Source organism: Leuresthes tenuis, unplaced genomic scaffold (genome assembly GCF_036924035.1).
Source record: "Leuresthes tenuis unplaced genomic scaffold, fLeuTen1.0.hap1 SCAF_7, whole genome shotgun sequence".
Classification (NCBI taxonomy): domain Eukaryota; kingdom Metazoa; phylum Chordata; class Actinopteri; order Atheriniformes; family Atherinopsidae; genus Leuresthes; species Leuresthes tenuis.
This window is the reverse complement of record NW_027325361.1, coordinates 14,998,299-15,025,280: the sequence shown is the minus strand read 5'-3', so window position 1 is coordinate 15,025,280 and position 26,982 is coordinate 14,998,299. Positions and strand designations below refer to the sequence as shown.

Below are 26,982 nucleotides of genomic sequence, written 5' to 3'. Positions count from 1 at the left end.
CAGGAACCCCACCTTAAGTGTGAGCACTAATTCTGCTACAACCACAACTTGGAGGTTTTCCCACTTTGAAGTCTCTGGAAAGTTAAATATATGGCACACATCCCATTCTGTCAACAGCAACTAGCACATTATGATTCAATTCAACATTTTCCCCCGTTTCTCTGGCTCACACTTGGGTAAAAAATAAAGTTTTACATGACGGGAAGCTTGTTTTGGAAGCCGATGTACAATTTCAGCAACTTTTTATGACATTGCAAGAACTTGAATGCTGCACCGACTGTTTAAAGCGTGAATAATTTTGACAAACGTGTAAATAAACTTGGAATTAAAACAATCGTCTCCGTTTTCCCCTGTGCAATACGAACAAAGTTTCAGACGGGTCAATTTGAGCAGTAAGTGAACTGAGTTCCCCTCATCCAGATGGAGTTGTGTTGTGAAAATGTTTGTTTTCTGCAGGCAGGAAGGGATGTCTGCCTTTGAGTTTTAGACAAATAACTGGAAGTGACAGCGGGGAAGCTGGTGGGGCAACCAAAATTGAGGGAACAATGTGAGGGGAATAAACAAGATGGAGTAAAAAAATAAATATAAAGGTCCCTTCTCAAAGAAAAAATAACTTGTACAAAACAAGATTTCAGGACCAAAGAGAGAATCTAGGCTCTCCACAATGATTTGACACAATTTGATAGCACAAGTTTATAAAAACGCACGAGTTCTGAATTCAGGATTAAAAGGAGCAAAGTACATGCATTTCAGTTTCGGATTGTAAATGAAAAGCCGATATGAAAGAGCTGCAGAAGTTTTTTTTTCGTTTTTTTTTTTCTTTAAACAGCAGTAGAATATAAGTGAGTAGATATTTTGTCCATTCACAAAGATTATTGGCTTTTTGTAGCTTTAGCCCTTTCTGATTATTAAGAATGAGCCAGATTATTGACACAGAGCTGAAATGCATGTACACAGTTTTACACTCTCAGTAAGCATGCACAGAGAAACAGTAAGTACAGTACAAAGTCATGGGGCTAAGAATGCCCCCCCCCCCAAAAAAAGCAGAAAATGACAGCATACAGCCAGTTAATGTCCATGGATGATCACCAAGCTCCACCTCATCTGCACTGGACCCCGGTGGAGCATATGGCAGAGCCAGAACTACAAGCACCGTGATAAAGGCTTGGTGTTGTTTTTTTTTGTTTCAGTTGAATACAGCAACAGAGATGAATTCCTTCAGAGTCATCGGCTGCGTGGCACATGGATGGGGGCTGCTTGTTGCACAGCATGAACTGCGGCACAGGTGTACAAAGCAGCTGCCATGTTGTAATCTAAGACACTGTAGCAGCAGCCATCGTGCACCAGGCACACATGTCCCGTGAAGAGTTATGAGGAAACTGCATGGTTATAATATATCCAGCTGAGGCTGTTAAGCCCATGAGATGGCGTGGTCCACAGATGGGACAAACATCGGCACACAAGAACCACAGCAGATGAGGAGTCAGTTCCTCCAAGAGCTATGAATCATGGGAGTTTATTTCGCAATGCTGCTTCTTTAAGCATGTCCAAAATGTCAAGTCAGTTAAAAGAAAACATAACACTCACAATTTAAAAATAAAAAAGGAGGAAGAAAAAGGAAAAAAAAGAAGAAAAGAGTGGTTCCAGCACTCTTAGACCCACTTCCTCAATGCTGGGCCAACTTTGGAGGGTTGTAAAAAAACCAAAATAAATAGATAAGATTCCCATTTTATACTCATTGGATTGTCCCAAAGGCTTTTGGTCAACAGAGTGTGATTGAATGATAACAAAAAGATAAATAAATATTTAAAAAAGTAAAACAAGAAAAAAAAAATACAAAGAAGAGGAAAAAAGGAAAAGGATGAATGACTGACAGCGTATCCGGACATTTTCCAGAGTCACCGCTTGTGATAGGCACCTAGAAAAAGAGGGAAGAGACAGAGAGATTAATCAGCAGGCCGATTCATCAGATATTTATTTACTCCGTGGTCGCTGCTTCTTATGCCAACTGCTCCTCTACCATCACTTATGTTTATGCTTTGGTGAAACTCATCACTTCCTGTGTGCCACTGGTCTTTTCTGAGGAAATGCCTAATTATGTGTGTTCATTCAGGCACAAATGAAGTTCGCAGCAGTGCTGTTTTTGTTTCTAACGAATATCAAACCCTTTTTACATGTTTATAGACAAGATGAGTGAAGGAAATAAATTTCCACTTAGTATCACTTAACCGCATTCGCGGTTTCTCACCTTTTTAAAGCATATCAAAGACGAAATGATAAACCAGTGTTTTAAGACAATTCTATCTTCAGTTTTGGCACAAAGGACTGAAGATTTTCCAGTTAGCACCAGAATCACAATATGGTCAATTTCACTCAATATGCTATCCTCTATGCTAATGGAAATCCATCTTGATCCCCATTTTTTTTTTATCTTAACATTCCATCCTACATGTGCAGTCCTGCCAGTTGTGTGACGAAACACTTCAAGCAATAAGAAATGCTAATATGACCAAAGAATAAACATAGGATCTGCTACAGAATAGGCATTAATGTATTAGATAACTAAATACATTGGTGTGGTCCTTAAACAAGCAGCACATAATACAGTTTTCTTTATTAAGAACACACTGAGGTACCTTTGTAAGCAGCCTCGGGTCTTGTGGGAGGGCGAGAGGCAACGGGGTGATCTGAATAGCCATAACCAGAGTTCACATTCTCATAGTCATGTGTACGAGGCTGAGGAGGCCTGAGACAGACGGGGAGAAAACAAGAGCCAAAACATTAATGATATGGTAGGGGTTTCTGCTTCATGACTGACTGGAAATATTTGGTCTTGTACCTGGCAGGCTTGCTGTGATTTTTCTGCCTCTGGTAGTCGGCCTCCTCTCGTGTTCTGGGCCGCACAACTTCCTCTGGGTTTGGCTGCAAACCAACAGAAATTATGGTCCTAGTGCTTTCAGGGGAAGCCGACGTTTATACACAATAAAACGACAGCAAAAATAATTCACCACAAAGCACATGATTCAAAAATATGTATGATTGTGGAAAATTACCCTGTATTCTCCCTCTTGCCACCTCCTCTCCATTGCCATCCTCTCCATTGCTAATCTATCCCTCTCTCGTTCCTTTTCCTTCTCCCGTTCTCGGTTCTTCCTGTATTCCTTCTTCTCTTGTTCCATCATGAGTCGGGCAATTTCCTGCCAAAGCAAGAAAACCGGATAATGTGCACAAGCAAAGAAAACACTTCATGTCCAACAGGCTTTCATATATGGCCTTAACACATTTTACATTAGATAATTCCCACTCAAAAATATCAGAAAATACTCATTCGTTTATCTAAAACAGCACTAATTATGGATTACATAATGTCTGGTTTAGACCTGGATTTTATAGGGTTAGATGTCATAAAGCTGACTTAACTGGCTGAACATGGGAAATGAAAGAATATAAAAAGAGGACAGACGGCATAAAAGTTTCCAGACTTGCCCACTCACCTCATCTTGTGCTACTTGGGCTGCACGTACATGCATCTTGCTTGCCTGAAACCAGGAAACAATCACAACATTACAGTTTTACACGCATTATGTTGCCGTCCCAACATCATGTAACATAAGAAATTACTGATGGAATTTTTTTTTATTTTTAAAAAGGCTTCAGATTTGACTTATGTGCCAAATCAAGCGAGACAAATCAAAATCAGACTCCATATTGAATTTGAAGAGCCAGTCAGACGTTCTTTTTTTCCCTTTTGTGGTGTTCCGTTAAAACAAAGACCTCATACTTGCTACACCACACCTCTTATGCTCATGTTGGACCTCTTCAAAAGTAATGGAAATTGGAAATGGATGAAAGAAGAAGAAAAAAAGTCTATCATCTGGAGCTCTATCAAGATAGTAAGTGACAAGGAAACGCCATCCGGATACTTTCCATTCTTACCCTTTCCCCTCCATGACAGGATGGACTTTGTGGCATCTGGCTTAGACCTCTCGATATAAAGATACCTTCTTCACCTCCACACATGTGGAATCCAAAACATAATTCAGCTTTAAAAGGAGACTCATCTCCCCAGAGAAGTAAAACAAGCAAACGTTTCGCATTAGGCCTGACTGCTCTGACCACTCATCTAGTAACGAGGCTTTAGAAGAGGTTCAGAGTGACTGTGTACATCCTGGTCTTAGGCATAGGTGTCAATATTCAGTTCTCTCTTCTTGTAGTTTTCAGAGATACCGAATTGAAGCGTTTGTCACTGTTTCTTAGATTCAGTGTTTCATTTTTCAACAATGGTGCACATAACTGCCCACCTTACATGTTAATAAATACACAAAATGTGACGCATGTAGTTACCCTTCCCACCTTGATTTCCTCTTCTTGCAGTTTTCTCGCAACTTCCATATCCTTCAACTCCTGCTCACGAAGATCGAGCTTTACCAACCCCTTGGTGGCCTCGTTCAGTCCGTACTCACTTTCTCTTATAACTGCTCCACTCGCTTTGTTCACGATACGACCTGCAGGTGCAGTCAAATCACACAAGCATAAGTATATTACACGAGGAAAAAGAAAAAAGAAATAAAAATCAAGGCTGCAAAAAATTTATGATTTCAAGGAACAAACAAACATGAAGAGCTGCCTCTCTAATGTCACACGATTGTGAGAAATTACAATTACCAAGAAGCAGTGATCGTGTGATTTGCTCGTCTTGTCCAGTCACAGTTGAAAATCAAGAATCATAATTAGTGATTTACATGACGTCACAGACAGTCAGAAATTCCTGCATTTGTCTTGATGAATGAAATAATCACATTGATTGAAAGGTTTAGAGTCCACTGCGTGGTTGATCAATCAGCAGCTTGTTCGCCACAACTGCATCTGATTGCAGTTGCAGTTAAAGCCCCGAGAAACCTCAAAGGGCTTCGATGAATCTCCGCTGGTGATTATCATTGTGTTTTGTTAATGATTTTGTCAGTGAACAGCTTTTTCCTTTTGATACGATGACACAACCAGATCAGCAACCCTGAAGCCCCTTTGTAAATGCCAAGCCATGGTTCATTCAAATCCATGAAGCTACTTCTACTGGAAAACCACAGCACACGTCAGTTTCAGCAGTGTTACAATTCAGCAAAAAAAATAAAAAATAACTGCAAGAGAGAGCGAACCCCACAGCACAACAGCAACAAATTATTTCACGCTATCAAAACCTGTTGTAAAAAAAGGACTTGGATCGTGGTTATTTAAACAGAGAAAAGCAGTGATGTCATTAGTGACTGCCGTGTTAGGTTGACCCACCACCAGAGATTGCCACAGCAGAAAGCAGCACACCACACACACACCCCTGCTGAGCCCAGAGGGGTGCTCAGGGTGGTACCTGTCTCTCTGTTGGGATGACTATGACTGCGCTCCCTTCCGGGATCCTCCCCCTGTCGGGGACCCCAGAGCTCCCTGGTGTCCCCTCGTTCTTCAGCGCTCCTGAACTCATCAAAAACCTCGTTGGGGCTGGAGTGGGTACGCTGCCGGCTCCTGGCTCTCCTCTCACCATCATCCTCTTCCTCCTCCCAGGAGGCCCTGCTCTCCCTCGGCCTGTCTCTGCTGTGTCCCGGCTCCGGAAAGTCATCTTCAATTCCTCTCTCCCTGCTCCTGGTTCTTGCTCGTTGTTTGTCTTTTCGTCTTTGTCTGTCTCTCTCTTCATATCTGTCCACGTCACGTCCTCGATCTCTGGATCTTTCCTTATCTCTGTCGTGCTCCCTGCCTCTACTTTGGTCTTTTCCCACATGCCTCTCCCATTCCTGATCTCTGACCCGGTCTCGGTCATGCCTATGCCTCTCTCTACCCCAGACCTTGTCTCTTTCTATTGGACTCTGTGGTGGAGGTGGTCTAGCTGGTCTCTCCTTCCTCCTCACCACTCTATCTGTGTCCCTGCCCCCTTGGTCCCTGGCTCTGCTGGTGTGTGCAGGCTCATACTCTGGATACCTGTCCCCATGCTTGCCTCTGGAGGGCAGCAGGTGCTCTGGATATGGATCTGCATGCCTGCTACGTCCTCCCTCTGCTGCTAGGTAGTGCTCAGGATATCTGGAGTGGCTATGGGGTGCTACAGAATCCAGTTTCGGGTACCTGCTCCTTTTGGGCTCAGTTGAATAATGGTCTGGAGAGTAATCTTGTCGCGATCGCACTGGAGAGTACGTATCATGTGGACCAGGGGAACTTGATTTGTGGCGGGTACGTTTGTCCACATCAAGGGGTCTTGCAGCTGAGCAGGACAGAGTGGAGGGATTGATGATGGTTCATGAGAACATGGAAATGTGAAAAAGAACATCAGACAGGGATGATTTAAGCTAAGACAGTTAGTAAGCATTAAGTTAAACACTTGTGAGGAGAGTTATGGTCAAAGGACAAAGATCATGCTGTGGATTAAAAAAAAAATGCAGGTTTTAGATGCACCAAAAATGTTCAGAAATGTGTTCACCAAGGGAAATTAAGCTTATTTCACACTACAGAGCCAATATATACTGTAATATCTTAGAACAGTTTGATTTTGATGGACAACTGGAAATGAAGGCACACAAGTTCAAGGAAAGAAAAGCAAACACTCATCATGAAAAGTGCATGACTGCGTTTAAAAAAAAAAAAAATCCATTAAAACCAGTCTGCTGGGTGATGGCAGGTGAAAGACAGAAGTTCAAATGAAAACAAATGAGTGGAAATGCACATTGAAAAAGCACAAAGCACAGGCCAATCCCCGCTGGTCTGACTCACTGCAAAGGAATTCCTGTTATCCAACAGGCTTCTTCAAATCGAACAGATTTAAAGAAAAAGAAAAAGTTAGAAAAACACCTTGACTGCCAGTAGCCTCCCACAGTGAAAGGATTAGTGTCTGTTTGCCCTTTTTAGTTCATTCTCATTGGAGATGTGTGTTCTGCCCCCATGATGGTTTGTGTGCAACTGAGGTCCACGAGATAAAGTCCAACACAGTCAGCAGCCCCTCATTTCCTGAGAGGAAGAGCCGATTTCACCACATGAGCCCTCTGAGGTGCGAGCGTAAGTGCAAATGAGGAAGAACTTTCTGCCATGAACAACACGCCTTCACACACAGTGGAGGTATTATAACCTGCATCAAATGTGCATCTTTGTGACATCACAATTCAAGATAAAGAGTAAACAAAGGAACTCCATCTTTGTCCTGTCTTGAGCACATTCCTGCTCATCCAGTTCTAGTCACACAGAGACATTATACATGAGCGGTTACGTAACTTACAGTGCTGGAGAAAAAACACAGTGAGGTCGCCGGTGTCAGTCTAGTGCATGCAGTGAAGAGTTGCTTATTTTTTGCTTCATACCGAGCACCTGCTACAAGGAGCTAAGGCACCAGAGTGGACTGCAGTCCACAGACACAGCAGCTCAGGCAGGCTGACTGCTGCAGACACTGCTGCAGACACTGTTTACATCAACAGAGAGGTCAACGTCTGTGTCTATTCAAAGCTGTATGCACTTCAAACGCAGTCCCAAAACTACCCGAGTTTCAGTTGCTGTGCCACTAATCTGGCAAAGTAAGAATTATTACGTCTATGTAAAGCTGCAAAACCGAGAAGAGATGCACTGTAAACAGTGATTGTCAGTATGAACAAAGAAATGACTCTCCTGACTGATCACCACCTCGGAGTTAAATGAATGTGCTCTGAGGAAAAAATAAAAATAAAAATCCAAACCGTTCATGAAAGAAAAAACAAAAAACAAAAAACAAAAAAAAAAAAAAAAAAAAAAAAAAAAAAAAAAAAAAAAAAGGGAAATAATCTGCCACATTAAATTCAAGAGGAAGGGACGGCTGCGGAGAAAAAAAAAGCTGAACTTCCTCCAACACTCGAGAGTCACACTTGCGGTGAGGCCTCGCTCAGACCTCGACCGACACTCCACGCTCATCTTCTACCAACGAGCCACGCTGAACCTGCATTCCTATAGAGATTATGCAGGACTCGGGATCAAAGCTCCAGGAATATTTTACAAAGGAGTCGCAGAAAGAAAAAAAAAAAAAAGGGATTAAAATGAACCTCAGTGGGATGAATCATGCAGTGTGTGCGTGTGTCTTTGTGGGCTTGTATGCTGGAGGTATACAAATAAATGGAAACATACAGGAACAACTAATTATTTGTTGTGTATAATTATCACTGGGGCAAAACAAGAGGTTCATTTTAATATCAAAGTCAGCATCTGATATGAAAGCAAAATAAGCTGTATCTGGAGCACTGTTGAATCCATTTGCACCAGCAGCTGCTCTTAAATGGGAGCAAAATGGCAAATTATTTCTCGGCAGGAAAACGCAAGTCTTCCTTCAAGGTTAATTACGCGGTTATAAATGCATCCCCATAATCTTTGCCTGAAGTCAGCAACAATCTCCAGCTCTGTGGAGCATCGGAAGCACACCCTCACACATTCAAGGCTAGAGGGATAAAAAGTCCACCCATTCATCAGTTCTTCCACATTAGCTCACAGAGGCAATAAAGTGCATATGAAGCAAAGGAGTGGACACACACAAACACACACACAGGAGAAGCCACGCATCAACACGAGTGAGTGATGCTCTCCCCACCTGCGTGATCCTCAAAGTAGTCCTCGTCAAAGTTCGTTTCCAGCTGCTTCTGTCTCTTCCTCTCCTCTTTCATCTCCTTCTCCTGCAACTTGCGGGCAATGGCCTACAAACAAAAAGGAATGTGGAAAGTCACATTACAGGAGTGGTGAGATGCGTCATCCATTGATATTTAGACAAGAAGTCCAACATGCATGTATTGCAGCTCCCTATTTAGGCAAACAAAGAAGGAGATTTCCATCAAGTTCAAGAAGATAACGAACATCATCCGAGATTTTCTGAAAATGCACTTGTAATCTAACAGTTGATGGATTAAACCTGAACATCGGTTCTTTGTCCATGCTGATATGTGGAAAATATACTGATTTTAGAGCTCTTCTCTTTAACAAAATCGTGCCAACCTGGTGTCAGTAAATCCTCAAATATCTACTTTTTACACAAGGTGACACATACATTATAAATAGGACTTTGAGAATAAAATAGAGGCATCACAAAGACGAGACTGCGTGCACTTGGTAACAATTCAATATGAATGGCCAAATCATTCCAGGACACCAATACTAAGAGACAAGGCACCGACATGTAGACGCAGCCGATATTGTACCTAGTCAGGCAGAAATGTGTGCGTTTGTTCCTTACCGCATCCTTCTCCTCTTGCTGTCGCTGCCACTCTGCCTGTCGGACCAGTTCTTCCTGAATCTCCTGTGCGATTTCATTATCTTGACGCTCACTGGTGTTCCCACAGATTCGTGTGCATTTATTGGAGGAGATTGAACAACAGAACATTAAGAACACATGCTAAAGTAGGGCTACATCGAACGGATTATGTTATGTGAAGACACTTAAGCATGATTCAATTAAAAATCCCGCCTTAGCCACTTAATTGACAATGAAATACATTAAGTGGTCATGTTACATAAGGGAGGACGGCTTTGAAGTCGTCTTGCATGCAGCGAGATAGCGGGTGAGCTTCTGGCAGGAGCTTGTTACGAGCTTGATTTCAAAAGCTTGCATTGGCTCACTCGTCTCCAAACAACATGATGAAAAAACACCATCTGCCTGGAGGTCTGCTATTCAAAGATCTCTTCTCTGGGAACACACATACACGAGTGTGATGCCACACTGGCAGCAGCTGAACATGCATGTACCCTAAATGCACCTGAGTGTTAACGGCTCAGGAGGACGCTGGCAAAAGTAAACTAACTGCAGCACGTCACTTAGCCTTCAACACCATGAACAACAACAACAAAAAAAAAGTGTTGCCGCATTGCCGTGTTCCACTTTCTTGAGAGTGGGTGGCCATGAGGTGGCATTAGCACACGCAGGCTGGATGGCATTATGAGCTAGCAGCAGGACGAGCAGCACAGGCCTGCATGAGTGGTGGAGCATCTGGTCTCTCTCCGGGGGTCCCAGCTCACCACTAGAGCGGCCTATGTTTGTACATTTGAAACTGTGATCTCACTGAGTCAGCGATATTGTCTTGATAAAAACCCAAAGGGCTTTAACTCCAAGTGGCCTTTTATGAGCCTCTGTCGCAGCCTAAGGTCTGGACTGAAAGAGAAGCGACAGAACACTTTTCTATGTTGAAACTCGCTTCCCGCAACAAGCCGCTGTCGTTAGCCCGTGTAGATGCAGCAAAACGTTTGACAGGCAAAGGCCAAGTCGCCCACTGAGGAACTTAAGCATATCTCATGGCTACAGACGGTACCGCACAGACACCAGAAGAACTGGAAAGGATCCACTTAAACTGCTTGCAATATTCTCTGCATGTTTGTGTGCATATGATATATCAAACTGTCAGACAAATATGCCTCATGAGAGCCAGCGCAACATTCACCAGCTCAGCTGCTGGACAGCTGCAGCTGCTCTTTAGCACAAAGTGAAGGAATCTGCTGCATCTTACGAGTCCCCAAATCCATTTCGAAACCTTCTGAATATTGTTTTTGTAACACAAACAAAGTGACATTGCCTTACTGAGAGGGTTACTGAGACCCTTGTTAGCTAATGAGAAGCTACCTATAGTGGGAGTGCTGGATTAATGTGGTTTGGAGTAATAATGCAAATTCAGACTAGTTGGAAACAACGTTTTTCAACCCAACAACCACGGACCTCAGTTATTACTTACGGGTTTACTTCAGGACATTCAATTTCAGAGATGATATCAAACAGATATAGACTTACAGTTCTGTTGATTTCACTTTAATTTATTGTAAAAAATGAACGAAAAGACTGAATACAGTCACATACATCTTATCTAAATTTTCACCAGACGACTATGCTGCCCTGTCTTAAGTGATCCTTGCTCCTCATTGGCTGATCTGTTGTGTATGATTTTAGTGCCCATTCTTCACTGGTGTGTGCGTGTGTGTGTGTGTGTGTGTGTTGGTGCATGTGAGTCACCCACATTTCAACATGTTGTTTCTGGTTCTGGATCTTTGCTCTCTCATCCTCCTCCTCTTGTAGTTTCTTTGCCACTAGCAGGTCCTTCTGCACCAGGCGGCTCTTATGGACATTGGAAGCCAAGTGGCTCTCAACTACATAAGGAGACAAACACATAAGCGGCGCTCTTAACAATGTGTAAACACAAACCAGGTCGGACAGCACAAATAATGTGGAATTGGATGAATAATGAGGTTTATTTACAGGTCTATACTTTTGTTTTTTTCCTCTCAGAAAAACAGTAGCGTGAAAATTGTCTGCGGAGAACAAGATAAACGTTGAGGAAGTAGACATTTCAGTCTTGTGTGATGAACGGAGCGAGCGCTTCGTTTCTGAGAAATGAAGGTTTGCAGCTGCGGCGTCATTCCAAGGTTGTGTGACAGCACGCTGTGGCCATAACTGATAATAAATCTCGCCTGCTGACGCACTCCCAACACTTTGCAAGCATGGAGAGCATCACTCACTCGCTCAGCTCTGTTTCACACATCTATTGATCTGTTGCCAGCTTTCATGTGAAAAAGGAGCAAATTACATTTGGCAATTTAACCATGAGAAGCTCCATAACATTTCTGCTTCTGACTGGTGGGATTGAAAAAGGAAGCCGAGTCACGGCTGTACCAACGTGATAAAAAGTCAAAGGGTTAACATTGATTTTTTTTTTTTTTTTGGTGGCGGTGTCATCAATTGTTTAAGTTTATGACACCTCACGAAAAATATCTGAGGGCATGGCGGATGTCAAAAGCCAAGATAAGGCTATCATTTACCCACTGCCGTGTTTGTTCAACAGGAAAACCGATTCATCTTTCAGGGGGAGAAAAGTCAAAAAACATTTACCAGACATTCAGTCATTTTCCGTCAGTCAACTAACAAAAGAAAAAAAAAAAAAAAAGGGTTAAATGGAGAAAGGCCAAATGTGTGAACCTCAGGGACATCAGAGAGCTTTAAACCCAAATAAAGGCAGCAGACTGCAGAAAAAAAAGAAGAGCAGAATACTGACACAGCGATACAAGAAATGTTTTCCATGTTTGCATGAAAATAAAAGGCAGCTGTTTCTCCTCATCACCATTAAATTTAAGTGTTAAAAAAGACTTATATATCTATAAGATTTACATCAGCCTGCAATCTCCTCATGAATTCCTGGGTCAAAGGGGTAATTAAACCCCCCCCCCCAATCATCTGTGTTGGAACTGTCTGTGGCAAAGGTCATTCTAGGTGTTGGGTATAGAATTTAAGCTCTCGACGCTAACGTTAACTTTGCCATTCTTTTATGCATGAGCTTAAAGAAATGTGCAAACCAATCCGAGTTAGTTTGACACAGGTCTAGACACATTAAACACACCTAATTACGCTAAAAGCTGACCTTATAAAGAGCTGCTTTTATACAAACATGCTTTTTTTACCTTATCAAATAATGTAAAAACTAAAATCCTTTCTGCACTGCAAAGTTACGTCCTCTAGCATGGAGGCTGTTCGACCTAGTTTGCAGGGAGATTTTATCTCTTTGGTGTGCTCAAGTGCAACTTTTTTAGCCCACACAATGGCAATATGAGAAAGCATGGGCTACTTTGCTGCCACTGGTTTCTGAAGCTGGTCTGGTGCACAAGAGGCTTTAGTTTTAGTCCACTAACGCTTAAAAGGGTTCATAATACAAGGGGCAAGCCAAGCAATCGCAGAGTGATTAAAGCTGATGTGCGCAAAGGTTATGCTTAAGTGACTTCTGGCCTTTTTTGGCAGAGTTTGTAGCATAATTAAATTTTTTATGGTGCAGGGAAAGAGGCGTATTTGTGGAAACAGAGAAACAGACTATTGTTCAGTGCAGTGAAGTGACATCTTCTGTTTTCCACTATGAACTCATCCCCTCTTCAAAACCAAACATTCAAATCCTAACGCCGACTAACTCCTAAGACCCACTTAGAGAAGTAGCCTTTTCCTTTTGGTTCCTGTTATGATCATTTTTAATTAATTAACAGGTTAAATATATGTTTTGTCTGCTTCTGTATTTATCTGCGCCCCCAGGCAAACAAAAATGTCCTTTCAGCCGAACACAGCAGGAGGCAGCTAACCCTACAGCAACAACGCCCAAGCAAAGGAAGCCTCTGGCGAAAGAAAGAACATTTTCAAAAGCAATAAAATCACGAGGAGCTGCTGTTTCATCGCTTTTCTGCAAAAATCAGACGCATGGATACATCCCCTCTTTTTTTAAAATCATGTGCAAAATAGGCAGCAAATTATTTACACATGTCCTCGCATGAAAAGCACCATCAGATGACCTAATGGGGCAAGGACAAACGCGTAGCTGACTAAACACACAAGTGCAGCGCACACGCATGCAGTGGAGAGACTACAGAGTGTTACTCTGGCCAACTTCAGATCTAAATCAGACCTTCTCTGTACAACAGCTGCAGCACACAAAATTAATACGATCCAGACAAACCACATGCGTCAGTTCACCGATTCCACAGCCCTGCTCTCACACCGTACCGCTGCGGCACCCTGCGCCATTCACTCACTTAATTGTGTGGCTGAAGCAGAGTTTGTAACAGCTCAAAGAGCTCACAGCCACCAGCACCGCAGTTTACCCTGTTATACTGTGGACAGAGATGAAGGCAAGAGAGTCTCTCCGCCTGAAATCATTAGAACTCACAAAATGTATCACATATTTGAATATCTCACCGGAGCCATCGTGGACAACCAAATGTTGCTCCCATTTAAGTTACCCTCTGTAGAAACAAGACGACTTACTCATCTCTTCAGGCGAAAATATGGGAATTAGGGGAGGAAATAAAACACGGCTTATCTGTACTCTCTTACTTTCTTGTTCTTGGAGGTTGTAGGCCAGGGAGTGGTCCTCCAGCACAGCGAAGTCTCGGCACACTGGAGAAAAGAAAAAAAGAAAAATGAATGAATCTGAAATTAATTGAAGTGACAACATTTAGGATGCTTCAACCATACATCCTCATTCAAACTCTGAGCTACGCAACTCGTGCCGGTGAAATCTGCGACAGATGAGATATTAAAATGATCTTCATTGCAACATCTGGTCCACCTGCCTACACTAATGAAAGATTTATCAATATGTCGTTCAATTAGTCAGATTATTCATCGTTTGCTGATTGTTTCATGAAATCAGTGAATCAATTATGAACGCAGCCACATTTGTAATGCGAGCGTCAGCATGGCCGTTTCAGAGCCATTTTTATACAACCCGTGGACGCTATTCAATTAACAGACTGAGATAAGTGCACCGCACGCAAAATATGGATCTACTCAAGCAAACAGACACAATGCTGACATAACTGCGTTTGTTTGCTGGCCCCAGGTCACAGTGAGCTCTAATCAGGACAACAGGAGAATTTTTTTTGCAAACCTGTGCTGTTTCGTGCATGAGCCGATAAGAATGCAGCCTGGCAAGGTTAAGAAAAGCCACAGCGTAGCGTTCTCATGAAGCTCAACTACTCGTCTCAGTGTGATGTATGAGGATCGTGTGGACTGGATGAAACAAAGTGATAAGAAAATTCAAAGTCAGAATCAAAATGACACTGTTTCTCGGGCTGATAGCTCGGCCATCTGGCATGTGGTTTGCTCACATTTGTCAAAAAAAAAACAAAAAAAAAAAAACTGCATGACGTGAAACTGAAGAGGAACAAGAGTTTTTGCCCTCGCACCAGAAAAAGCCCCAACAGATGCACAAAGTCATATTAGATTATTTATATGCGGGGTTATTTAGAGATGAGAATTTCCTGCAAAGTGAGAGAAAAAAAAAAAAAACTGTTACTGATGTGCTGCTTCCTTAAAGACATTTATTGAATGCAAATCATATCCGTTTAAGCGAAACCCCGTTTCAAGCCAAGTTCTCTAAACTGCAACAACAAAAAAACTCACAGCTGTACCTTACTTATTCATTTAAACCTTGTCTCACAGACACAAACAAAGGACATTATTTTCAGCATCTTCAATGACAAACTTCTTCACATATAGAAGAAAATAAGTGGAAAAAATAAGTGGGGAAAGAGGCTTGTTTACCACTGTGTCCCATAACCCTGCCTTTTAATTCCACTCTTTAACCGTTTGGGGACTGAGAATATCAATTGTACTTTTGCCAGAGTAACCTGTGTGCATTCTTTATGATTACAAGATTTCAGCAGCTTAACAGTTTGTGGTTATCCGATTCTTCTTTTGGTGATGCAGACCGTATACCATCTATGGAAGACAGGTCTGGACTGCAGCCAGGCCTATAAGGCGCACACGCTGTCAATGAAGTCATGTTGAATGAAGTCTGGCAACAACAAACCTCCCATAAAAATATGTCATCTGGATGCCAGCACATGTCTTTCCAAAAGTCTAATATGTTCCTCTTGCTAACTAAAAAAAAAAAAAAATAGTAACATCCAGAGAACTTTCTCCAAATACGATAGATTTTCTTAAATATGATGGAGCCGGTCGGGGACGACACTGAAAATCAGGAAACACTGACGGCTGAGTCATATCAACAGTAGCAGGGATTTTATGACATAAAAAAGATCAGCCATAATTATCACGATGCTCATATGAAAAGTGCAACTTCTATCGCTTCGACCACTCGAACGCTCATCTTACATTCAAACAGCCATTTCCACTAAAAACAAACAAACAGCAGCAGCTAAATTTCTGCTTTCAGTTTTACTGAAGATGCCAACATGCATTCGTTATGAAAACAATTCTTCAGAAAAATCGTAGGCGGGGTGCTTTCCTCAAAAAAAGGCCCGACAGCACCACAACACATCCACCTTTAGTGTTTTCCGAAACTATACCGACAGCTTTTCCCCATTTGAATATTTGGTACCGACTGCTCTTTTTGAGGCAGGCAACTAAATGTGTAGGAGAGCTAAGGGGATATTTAAGACCTTTCTCACAACCTCCGCTAATTAACAGATGGGGAGTTATGTCGACATAGGTAAAGTACTATCCACCGTTCATCAACGCCCCCCCCCATCTGATGATATACATGTCCACAATATTACAAATAGTCCCTTAAATATAATCATCTTATAATCTTCAATTTAGAGCTTTCCTCTACAGATTACTCACACAGATATAACATAAAACAGCGACTGACAACTTTCCATGTATGTCGGTGTTCATCAGAAAACACACAGAATTATCTCCTGCTCCTTCTGAAAAGTAGTACCAGGAAGCTCAGATGGGCTGGTAGCAGCAGTAGATGGCAGATGCATGCCTGAATGGAGACAGACATGCTAAAAAGAGGAGGGCACGACCTCCACAAAGTCTCCCACTGACTCCAGCCAGTTTGGAATTTGATTCAGAGTGTTTTCCCACCATATGCTTAATCTCCTTAACCAAGAAATGTTAAGACATCTTATTGCTGGTTTATCTTGACATAAAAGTAGCTTTAAGTCGAGCTCTACTTTTAGAGCTTGCAAAAGGCAACGCTTAGCACACGGCTGTGTTTAAAACAACACCAAGCTACAGGTCACATACGCATTATAGCTCACAGCTATGGTTTAGGCTCCAAATCCATCATTTCAATCACTTGAGGGGGAAAAAAAAGGCCTACCATCACTGTCAGCATTGTGCACGATGACCACGAGAAGCTAGTCTTTTGTGTTTCATGTGGCAGTGGGTAAACAAGCTCAGCTAATCCTCTGGGGATAGAGCGGTTAAGTGACAACTAAAAAAAGGTTTTTACCATTTTCTCCAACATATGAGGGATGGAACTGAAACTTTGCAAGCAGCTCTGCAAGTCTTTCCCACTGCAGACTGGATAAGCAGTGCAAAATGCTGGATTCTTCTGTCTCTGACCAGAATAACAAGCATCCTGCTGAGCAGCTGCTTCACACTCACAGGATGGGTTGTTTCAACCAGAGCAGCAGCACATCAATGATCCATTTCATACCAAAAAAACCTCAGCCGTCCACTCATTAACGTGTGGACATCAGAAGCAAAAAGCAAAGTTTGGGGACGAGTGCAATGCTTTTTTCTTTTAAGGACAAGGATTTTGAGTAGAAGCGATTTTCCACAGACAGAGTCAAAACAAAGCATTAAACAGCATCCTCAGAACTAAAAACAGGCAAAAAAAACTCAATGGGATCTGTGCTAAAGCTACAAGTCACCTGACCCCTGAAACACTGCGTATTTTCACACTGTTGTCGTGACACATTCCCATAAACCATTTTACTACAACTTAACAATATGGGGACACAATATGCTACCATGCTGTGTGTGTGTGTGTATAAATATGAAACTAGACTAATTTTATACCATATTTTGACTGGGATACAGAAAGCTGGCGCGGCACCTGCACCAAGGCTAAGGAGTGTGATTCGTGTTGTCATCTGTCTTTTGTATGTAGGACTAGTTTGTTTGCTAGCACTAACTAGCCGGCTGAGCTACGTGCTATCACAGCCACAGAGTCTGAGACCAAACACAAACACTTGTTTTCACTCGTTAAACGTTATCCCCCGCTAGAGTCCCCCAATCAGCTGGCTAGCTTCAAATTTAGCTGTGAAACGTGGACATTACCCTCTTTCACTCCTGGTAGTTTATTCTTGTCGATGCTAACGTTACATTCAGCCATGTTGTCACCGATAATAAGTAAAAAAAAAAAAAAAATTGTATATAAATTAGAAAAAAAAATAAAGGTTGACGGTGAATTGCACTTCCGCGTGTCTTCCGAAGGTTAACGGCAGCCCAGTGATTGAACGCCTTTACTCATAAACCCGATTGATGGTTCAGGTGCTGGACGGCCCTTTTGATTAGTTTCGGTCGCCTCCCTCTGCCGATACGTCGCTGCCGAGGCTAGCGTGTCAGATTTTCTACGAGCGTCCCTCCTCCCTGACCATAGACGCTTCCTTCAACCAGACCCACAAAGGCGACGCAGTCGATAAACACTTCACTTCCTGTACAGGGATGTCTAAATAAAAGGCTTAGGGTTATTTACATAAATTCTTTCTTTCTCTCTCTCTCTCTCTCTCTCTCTCTCTCTATATATATATATTGTGATCATTCAATAGCAAATAGCATGGACAGAGGACCAAGGGACAAGGGCCAAAAGAAGTCAGGGACACGTTTATCCAAGAAATGGACATGTTATCCCCAAAGCAGATGTAAAAACGGAGTTTAAAACAAAGCATTGGCAAAACAATGCCAAGCTGCAATATAAAGAACAAGAGTAATACACGTCCCAAAGACAACAAGAAGCTAAAAAGCCAAGAGCTGAATGAGGTCACAAAAATATGTAAAACTGACCAAAATGAAACACAAAACAACGAAAAAACGCAAATGACCACAAGTACATACAGCACTAGCAAACAGATGAGGAATTTCCAAAATCAGCCAAGAAATGTCCTAAAAAGAGGCAAAATGAAAAAAACTAAAACAAAATTACCTCCAACAAAAACAAGAAAAGACAGAAAACAGCCAAGATTCAGCCACAAATTGACCACAAAGATAGGCTAAATGATCAATATGAGACACAAAATTGTTCAACAAAAGAATAATAAATAACCTTGATGTTACCCAAATGCTTGCATAAAAACTACGTAGATACAAAATCACCACAAATTGTATCTTTAGGAATTGTAATGTTACATTTCTCTTAGTTTGTCGCTTTCATTTTAATTTTCATGGGAGCATTTTCAGGCCCAGAGATTTGCTGCTTCATAATCCATACAAACCCAAATCAGGCAAGTGTTGCTTCGATAAGTCACTATGAAAGTCCCAAATTATGCAGTCAATATTCCTCAAAGGTCCAAGAACTGAATACATTCATAAGAGAAGAAAAAAAAAAAGCCTATCAGCCAACACTGGTTACCTCTTTACATAAGTTGAAAGGCTAAGATACTTCACTTCCGGTCAGACTGTAGTGACTTGTGAAAATTGATGCAGCTGCACTGCACGCATCGCTGTTGACATCTGCAGCAGCTTCAGGAAGTACTCATGAGTCTGCCTGGGAATAAACTGTTATCTAGATGAACAGCGATGCTTGCGGCAGTGTATGCGGACAATATTGCAAGATTATTATTATTATTATCATTTGTTTCTACGACGGAGTCACAGCAGACTATGATCACATGTCTTTCATTGAATAAATGTGAGACACATTCAAAGGTGACGAGCTGTTTCAGCACTTATCTCGTTTTCTCCGTCGGTTGCACAAACGTGCTCGCGTGTCGTGTGACGTCACAGCAGCTGCTTTTGAAATTACGTTAATGTGATTGCTCCCTCTAGTGTTCAGCAGTTCTAATGGCACGTTGTCTGCCACACCCGCAGCTCACCTGTTCCAAAGTAGATTTCTAATGCATCATAATTTATAATGAATAAACAGTAGCGATCCATTTGTGAGCCAGTTAGTGACAACAATAGACCACAGTCTCTACTCAACGTTAATATATCAATACTTTAAATCTTACTGTTTATTTTACAGTGAAAAATGACATCTGTTGGGAGTGATGCAGCGAACTGGTTGGGCACAGAAACAGGATTTATGGGTTTGATGCACCCATTAGATTGATTTCTTTAGAAAAAACTGAGAAATTGGGAAACTCTTTGAGCAGCTCTGTGTTGTATAGGGACAGAGTAGTGTGGTTTCTAAATTATAACGCTATGAAAAGATTCTATGCAAACAATTAAGTGGCAAGAAAAATCATAAAGTGCAAATAATAGACTTTCCTATTTTTTACCTGTAATGTTTAGTTTGTCTGGAATTGTGACAGCTAAATGTTATTCTATCACATTTGACAAAAAATTCCAAATTAATCTCCCGATTCTTTTGTTTTTTCCACATTAGTCGTCTTTTCTTCAGGTCTTTGAGGTACTGTGGGATGAACAGCTGAATGACTACTGCTTTACATCTGTGCACAGTTCTTGAATTTGAGGCCCATATGGTACATCTAAAAGGACTTTTGTGAACCCCTCACCAGTCTAATTTAGCAGGTGGTAGCCAGCTCATCTCCTTAAGACTGGATGAACACAATGCGCCGCTGACAGAGGTGTGAGCTGTGATTTCCTTGATGGCAGACAGCGGTGACCTTGGTGGTGTTGGGTGATGGGCTCGATCTCAGTGATGGATGTTCCCTCTGCTCCACATCAGTCCTAAAGCCAAGATTGAGGAGCCCATCTCTTGCTATGGTGCTCTTAGAGACTGAATCAATTTACTTACCTTTCTTTGCCCAGACCAACACAACCATATGTGTCTATCTAAAGAACCAATTAATGTAAAAGACAAAGACTCACAGGTGCCAAGAACATCTGATTGTGGTCTTTCATAACCAGCTGGCTGATTGATACCTTCCTTTCTGTTTGATTTGCCCATGTCAGAGTGATGTAGGGTTACTGGCCTTCACTGCAACGTCACAGCCAGTATTTCATTCAGCCGTCCACAGTCCTTGTAAAAAGTAGGTTGTTGACGAAGCCCCCAATGACTAGGTGACAAGGGGCTGACTGGCCCCTCCTCCCAGCCAAGAAAGTATAAATATATTGATGGTATGAACTGAAGGGAGCGGACTGCTTGCATTGTTTGAAGAGGATCATATCACGGGCTTTCTATAGGTCCATACACTGAGTGCCATGGACAGGGTTTCAGTTGTGACATATGGTTTAGGACTTATGGGTTTGTTACTACTGCAGGGAATGACCAGTGTGGAGGGGAGGAGCATATTCAACTCGGGTGAGTGCTCAAAAATGTTCATTTCAATGTCTCTACAATAAAAATGCAAATGTTTTGGGTTTTTCTTTCAGCAGATGTTTGTAAATGCTGCATGCAATTAATATGATTTTGAAAAAAGTAAAAAAAAATATACCAGGTTAAGAAACACTCAAGACACAGGATGATCTAATTTACTGTGTTTGTTCGACTTATAGGGACATTTTTATGTGCTTTATATGTGCAGGAAACCATGTTTTTGATCTTAAAGAGGATGCAGACGGTCAGAGCAAGATTCTTGCTCTACTAATACAGAAAAGTTTAGTTCCTGTTGAAAAGGACGATTCTCTGGGTGAGAAACTGCATGCGGAAGAATGCTAACTCCATTGTAGATATTGCATTTACACATTTGCTAGCATATTAATGGGACTTTCTGTTAGCAGGTATGGAGCTGGCCAATAAAATAGCTGAGCTTGAGCAGGTAAGGCTTCTTTTTTAGCTGCGGCAGTTCATGAAAAACTAAGGATTAGGCAGAGGTGTTAAGATGTGTCTGCAGTGTGCTTGAAATGGAGTGCTGGCAACTGATTTAAATTGCTCCAACGCTGTGAATTAATTCCAAGTAGAGTAAACACAAGGCACACAATGAAAATCTCTTAAGCAACTTTAAAAAAAAAAAACTTTGAATAGATTGAGTATCGATAATAAGATGAATGTGTTTAATCACTGTGATCTGTGCTTACAGCTGCGGGCACTGAGGGAGGACCTGGAACTGGAGAGCAAGAATACAGCTAATTTGGCAGAAGGCAAATCCATAACTAGAAAGCGGGGTGAACGTGAGTTAAATACACACTTACAATACCTGAAGTTTCTCTTTTTAGATAAGCTGAATCTAATTCTGCTCAACCTGTATCTCCTCCTACAGCTTGCTTCTGGAAGTACTGTGTTTGACATGGACGCATAAGGAGGAACACTGTGAAAACTTGCTGCAAAGCCCAACATAGCCTTAAAACCTGCAACACCAGTAATTTAATCACAATATATTTATTCCAGCAATATGGAGTTGTACCACAGTCCGTGTCATCAATAAAAGTTTCATTTTTGTGCACTAAAGTTCTGTCATGAAAGCTCTAACCGCCATAGCTGTACATGTTGAATCTGTAAATAGTCCGCTTCTCATGGGAAATACTTGAGGGTCAGATATAACACAAATCTATTCGACTCCAAAGATGTATTCATATTTCACTGTGGATTTTTATTTGTCTGCCTCCTGTGTTTTTGTCGCCCTCTTGTGGCACGCCTTAGCATATTTTGTACACCACCGCCCAACGATCACCTGTCACTGCTTTTAGAAATGCACTGTTAGTTTTACAATGTAAATAAAATGATATCTATATGTACTTTTTGTTTGAAATGTGTAAGAAGGAATTCATTGTCTGAGGAAATCTTTTTTTTGTTTGGAACTTTTAGAATGACATTTTTTCAATATTTTCAGACCTTCAGTAATTCAACTGAAGATGAACTTTATATCGTTATTCTACCAGCATGAAAGAGACGCCAAAGATTTGAAACTGTGCCAATGAGCACGTGCACGCACATGACAAAGCTGCTGTGATGGGTGATTTACAGTCCAATGATATTCATTTGACTGGATCTTTTAGAGGAGGCTCACACAGCTGAGTCACAAGCTTAGTCTGAACAAAGGCAGCGCCGCAGTGAAAAGGTGTTTATTGTACAGCACATGCAGAACAGAGGAGGGTTCTGGGAAACCAGACTGAAGATACATTCACAGGCTTAAACAGCAGCATCCAATAAAGTGATTACTTTGCTCTGACTGAGCTGTAGTTTCAGCAAATATTAGTCACTCGCACACACACATAAACATCATAACCATTCCAGCATTTCTTCATACTGAAGATTTTGTACAGCGAGACAAAATTAGAACATAGATGCCTGCATTTTAATTTTCATGGTTTCAAATACTTCAACAAGTGAACTGAACAATCCACTACACTCTCTGAGATGGAGCCTGAGATGGAAGAATAATCCTCTGGGCCTGTGTCTGTCCTGTCCTAAGTGTTGCAAGATGGTCAGAAATGTAAATAGTTTCAACCTCAGAATTCTGAAATCATTTAATTATTAATTCTTTCCAAACTGTGTCCTGGTGCCTGCTGCGTTGCAAAATTAGACAGACTTTCATTCCAAAGCGAACAAAGATTCAAGAGTTACAACAACAAATCTGGAAACTGGAATAAAACTGGAAACAGTTATCTAGTCTAGGTTAACCAAATATAATATTGATTAGATTTCTTAAAGGGGTTTGTTGAACCAAACTGCTGCCAAATGTTAAAAAGTTAATTGAAAAAAGCTCTTTGGAGCCCTCTTGCCACACCCATACAGCTAACCACTAGAATGTGAAAAATCTGACACATGTGCAATGAGGCATCAAGTAAGTTTCCCCCCTCAAACATGTAATAATTTATTCCAGAAACATAACAATAATCACAATAGAGCAATACAATTACAACAGGGCTTCTGTATGTTGATGCTCCAATTCCAATGAATAAATATATGAATAGAAATGAAAGTCTATGTAATCATGTACCAATTAACTGCATTGTCTTGTAACTGGTCTGTTAAAACATAAAAATTCTATGTTAATGTCTAGTTTCAACAAGCATCCAGAAATTTTGGAAGACACGATGAATGAGCCACCTATGACATATGCTATCTGTTTGTACAATGAACTCACTGTGCATTTAAGTCACTTGCAGTCACAGTGTGACAGTGAAAGCAAATTTGTGGATCAGTTGGACTTTTTAAAAATATTTTGGTTGAAAAATTTGATATCAGCGATATCAGAGTTGGATTCAACCATCCAACTCTGCTGTCACCTTAAAGCAACAGGCACAAATCATCCCAAGTGAGTCGCTTCAGAAAAGGTTTTTATTTTATTGTCTCAGTTCAACTCACGAAAGGGACGCAGAGCAGTCTGAGACCCTCCCTGTCAAGATAAGTTTGCTGCAGGAAATAAGCCAGCACCATTTGTGTCACTCAAAAAAAACATATTTTTTTTATGGTTAAATATCACATAGGACAGACTTTGCAGTTTTATTTTTAGACGGGAACAGAAAGATAAGTACGACTGGAGCATTAAGACAGCAAAACTGTCAAAACCATTTCAGAAAAAAAGCATCCCACTCCAACAACCCCCCCCCCCAAAAACAAAAAAACACAGAATACAACAAAATAAAAATACAAACACAAAAAAAGGCAGAAATGATGCAACACTAACATTGTAATTTGTCAGATGTTTATGTAAACTTTGCAGTGTTCATTTTGTTAAAAAGCTTAATAGAATAAGTTCTTCCATAAGTCACACCGTAGTTATATTTTTAAAGCCCTCTGTGGTTATGCTTGTCTGTAAATGTCAAAACTTTGCAGCATGAAAGATCTGATAGTCCTTTGAGCTGACATGTCAGTGGAGCAGAGGCAGGACAACTTGACAGACAGAGGCTGCACATCTATTTAAGATGGCACAAGACAGACAGGCAGCCCAGAGCACAGCAGAAAACAGACGGAGATGGATGCCCACTTCAGAGGTTAGTAGAATATCTAGTTTACATTTTCATCCAAAATAGTTAATAGCTTTTTATTGTAATTGAAAACAATATCTGTTATGTTTTACTTGTCATTATTCTTAAATTAAATTAAAAAAAAATAGTTCAACTTAAAAGATGTCTTATTTTTCTTGGACTGCACAGGGAATTTGGGGGTGATGCTCATCCTGTCCATTCTCCCGCTCCTTAACTGTGAAGTGTCTTGCCCCAGCAGCTGTATATGCAGTTCAGGTATCGTCAAATGTGCCGGGTACACCATCAAAGACATACCACAGCATCTGCCACTCCACACTTACACTTTGCTGCTAAATAACACAACCATGAACATCATAAATGAGCGGAGTCTGGCTGACCGGGACCTCTTGCTCCGTTTCATGCTGACTCACAGCCATCTACACACCATTCATCCTCTGGCCTTCCATGTAGCTCCTCAGCTCAAGTCTATCATGCTGTCGTTCAATGATCTTTCCACCCTTCCAGCACGAGTGTTTAGTCCACTTAGCACTCTGGAGGAGATTTACTTAGAAGGGAACCAGTTGGAGACACTTGCTCCTGACATGTTTGAGGGGCTTGTCGGGTTGCTGGTTCTAGACCTGACTCGCAACAAACTCACCAATCCTGCCTCAGACATTTTTGATGGACTGACCAACCTCACTATTCTCAACCTTGGTAGGAACTACATCAAGAAGCTTCCACCTACCATCTTTCACTCCCTGACAAAACTTCGACTGCTCAGGATCTATAACAATGAGTTGGAGGAGCTGGAAGCTGGAATCTTTGATAAACTTGTTAACCTCGAAGAGTTAATTCTCCATCAAAACCAAATAAAAAGCCTTCCAGCTCAAGTGTTTTGGTCACTGAGGAGCCTGAAAACCCTGACCCTGTCCTCCAATCAACTCAAGGTGGTTCCACACAAGAGCTTTTACAACATGCCCAAGCTGAGCAAACTCACCATTTACAAAAACCCCTTATTATCTTTGCCAGATGAGCTAATGGGTCACATGCCTGACATGAGAGAGTTTTATCTGTTTGACACCAACCTCACCACTGTTCCTGGAAATTTGTTTGCAAACATGTCTGGGCTGCTGTACCTGAACTTCCACTTAAATAAAAAACTGAGGGATCTTCCGTCGGATCTCTTCCACCATCTTCCCAACCTTCAGAAGCTCTCGCTGAGATTCAACAACCTCAGGTCTCTTCATCCTCAGCTTTTCTCCACCCTAACTACACTGGGCATACTTCTCCTAAATGACAATAAATTGAAGAGCCTACCTGAAGACATCTTTCAGAACCTTACAGGACTTGTAACCATGGATTTGACGAGGAACCTCTTAACGACTCTTCCAGGAGATATTTTCCTCTCAAATGAAAATTTGAAGGATCTTACCCTGAGTGGTAATCCCTGGAATTGTACTTGTGATATTAGAGGCATTGCAAGATGGATAAGACACAATGAGCATGTTGTTATTGACAGAAATGACGCCATATGTCACAGTCCAGTCTACCAGCAGCTCCTTACTGTTGGGTCTCTGAGTGATGAGGAATTCAAGTACTGCGACATAAAACCATCCAAAAGCTATTCTACAACACAAACCTACTTCCACAAGCCAACACGACCACTGGACATCATTTCAACCACTCCACCTCAAAGACCAACAACCTCAGTGACCAAGACACTCTCAACGTTGTTTGACACTGTAGCCACTGCTTTACCTGATAAAGCTTGCCCTGTCTCAGCTCTTTTTCATGATATACTTGTGGTTGAACATGGACCTGAGTATGTTCACCACAACCATTACAAAGGCTGGGTTTACGTGTGGTTTCTACCCTCCAATACAGCTTTGGTGGGGTTCCTCATGTTTTGTTACGTCCTTCTCTTGGCTATAGGCTTGTCACTAATTCTTGGAGCCATATATGGTATGTATCGCCTCAGCATGAGAATGGATAAGCTGAAGGCTGTGTGTGCCCATAATGACACGAAACACTGTGTTATCAAGCCTGGTGCACACAGGAAGATCAACTGCAGAGGCTCCACTTGAAAATTAGTACTATTGCTTGTTTCTTTTCTTGATTATGTGTGGAGCTCTTCCTTGATTTGTTTCTTTTAGGGGTGTTGAACTTGAAACATTAGATTCAGAATATCGTAAACCTTTGTTTCAGTCTTTTAAAAATAATGTAGAATTCAGTTAAGATGACATAGCCCAAAGGTGTGTAAGCAACAAAAACATGTGGTGATTTAAGACAGCTTTTTCCATCAATTCTTTTGTTCTCAGGATATAATAGCTTTAGGGATTTCATCAAATTGAAACATTTAGGGACATTCATGAAGTCAGAGAGTTTTTGATAGAGGATCAGTTATCATCAGTCATCTTGATCAGTTGTGAGTGGCTTTTTAGGCTTTTTCCACATTTTTTGGATGAAACAACAAATTGATTAGTAAGGAAAACATCTGGAAAATTACTCAGAATTTAAATAATTTCAACTTGAAGCCTGTCTTTACATTTTAAAACATGAAATAAAACTTTTCTTTCTTTTTGCTTTAAGGTTACACACTCGAATTATATGTGACGTGTACATATTTTCCATGTTATTTAACAGTTTTTTTGTGTGTTGAGACATGACTGATAACATGTGGAGGGCTTCATGAAGCAAAGTCACTGCTGTGAGGATTTGTTTCCATTTAGTTGTGGACCTTTGAAGAAACCTCATCACCT

General features: G+C 41.3%; 3 protein-coding genes across 4 annotated transcripts; 2 read left to right on the top strand and 1 right to left on the bottom strand.

The window, feature by feature from the left end:
* Positions 1-1,195: 1,195 nt before the first annotated feature.
* ccdc50a (coiled-coil domain containing 50a) lies at positions 1,196-17,878 on the bottom strand. Of its 2 annotated transcripts, XM_072389463.1 has the most exons (12): positions 17,531-17,878; positions 13,823-13,885; positions 10,977-11,106; positions 9,212-9,302; positions 8,576-8,678; positions 5,363-6,241; positions 4,354-4,505; positions 3,495-3,539; positions 3,054-3,197; positions 2,840-2,922; positions 2,637-2,746; positions 1,196-1,918 (listed from the first exon to the last, which is right to left on the bottom strand). In XM_072389463.1, the coding sequence occupies exons 1-12, from the start codon at positions 17,583-17,585 to the stop codon at positions 1,899-1,901; spliced, it is 1,875 nt and encodes a 624-aa protein (XP_072245564.1). In that variant the 5' UTR covers positions 17,586-17,878; the 3' UTR covers positions 1,196-1,898. The 2 variants fall into 2 exon arrangements, with proteins under 2 accessions (XP_072245564.1, XP_072245565.1); XM_072389464.1 differs by lacking the exon at positions 5,363-6,241.
* A 1,041-nt stretch (positions 17,879-18,919) lies between these two features.
* uts2d (urotensin 2 domain containing) lies at positions 18,920-22,002 on the top strand. Its single transcript, XM_072389459.1, has 5 exons — positions 18,920-20,675; positions 20,899-21,003; positions 21,095-21,132; positions 21,394-21,484; positions 21,574-22,002. Exons 1-5 carry the CDS (start codon positions 20,576-20,578, stop codon positions 21,597-21,599), a joined length of 360 nt encoding a protein of 119 aa, XP_072245560.1. The 5' UTR covers positions 18,920-20,575; the 3' UTR covers positions 21,600-22,002.
* A 2,191-nt stretch (positions 22,003-24,193) lies between these two features.
* On the top strand, positions 24,194-26,728 carry LOC140311874 (uncharacterized). The gene is made up of 2 exons (XM_072389458.1): positions 24,194-24,250; positions 24,413-26,728. The coding sequence occupies exons 1-2, from the start codon at positions 24,232-24,234 to the stop codon at positions 26,305-26,307; spliced, it is 1,914 nt and encodes a 637-aa protein (XP_072245559.1). The 5' UTR covers positions 24,194-24,231; the 3' UTR covers positions 26,308-26,728.
* Positions 26,729-26,982: the final 254 nt, after the last annotated feature.

What these genes read in the sequence shown, in the direction of transcription:
- uts2d (XM_072389459.1), top strand. Translation starts at nt 20,576, where the DNA reads ATGGACAGGGTTTCAGTTGTGACATATGGTTTAGGACTTATGGGTTTG. An exon ending in GAGGAGCATATTCAACTCGG is followed by an intron (nt 20,676 to 20,898) that starts GTGAGTGCTCAA and finishes TTATATGTGCAG; the next exon opens with GAAACCATGTTTTTGATCTT. An exon ending in AACTAGAAAGCGGGGTGAAC is followed by an intron (nt 21,485 to 21,573) that starts GTGAGTTAAATA and finishes CTCCTCCTACAG; the next exon opens with CTTGCTTCTGGAAGTACTGT.
- ccdc50a (XM_072389463.1), bottom strand. Translation starts at nt 17,585, where the DNA reads ATGGCTGAATGTAACGTTAGCATCGACAAGAATAAACTACCAGGAGTG. An exon ending in CAACCTCCAAGAACAAGAAA is followed by an intron (nt 11,107 to 13,822) that starts GTAAGAGAGTAC and finishes CTCCTTATGTAG; the next exon opens with TTGAGAGCCACTTGGCTTCC. An exon ending in TGCAAGAAGAGGAAATCAAG is followed by an intron (nt 3,540 to 4,353) that starts GTGGGAAGGGTA and finishes TCCTGGTTTCAG; the next exon opens with GCAAGCAAGATGCATGTACG.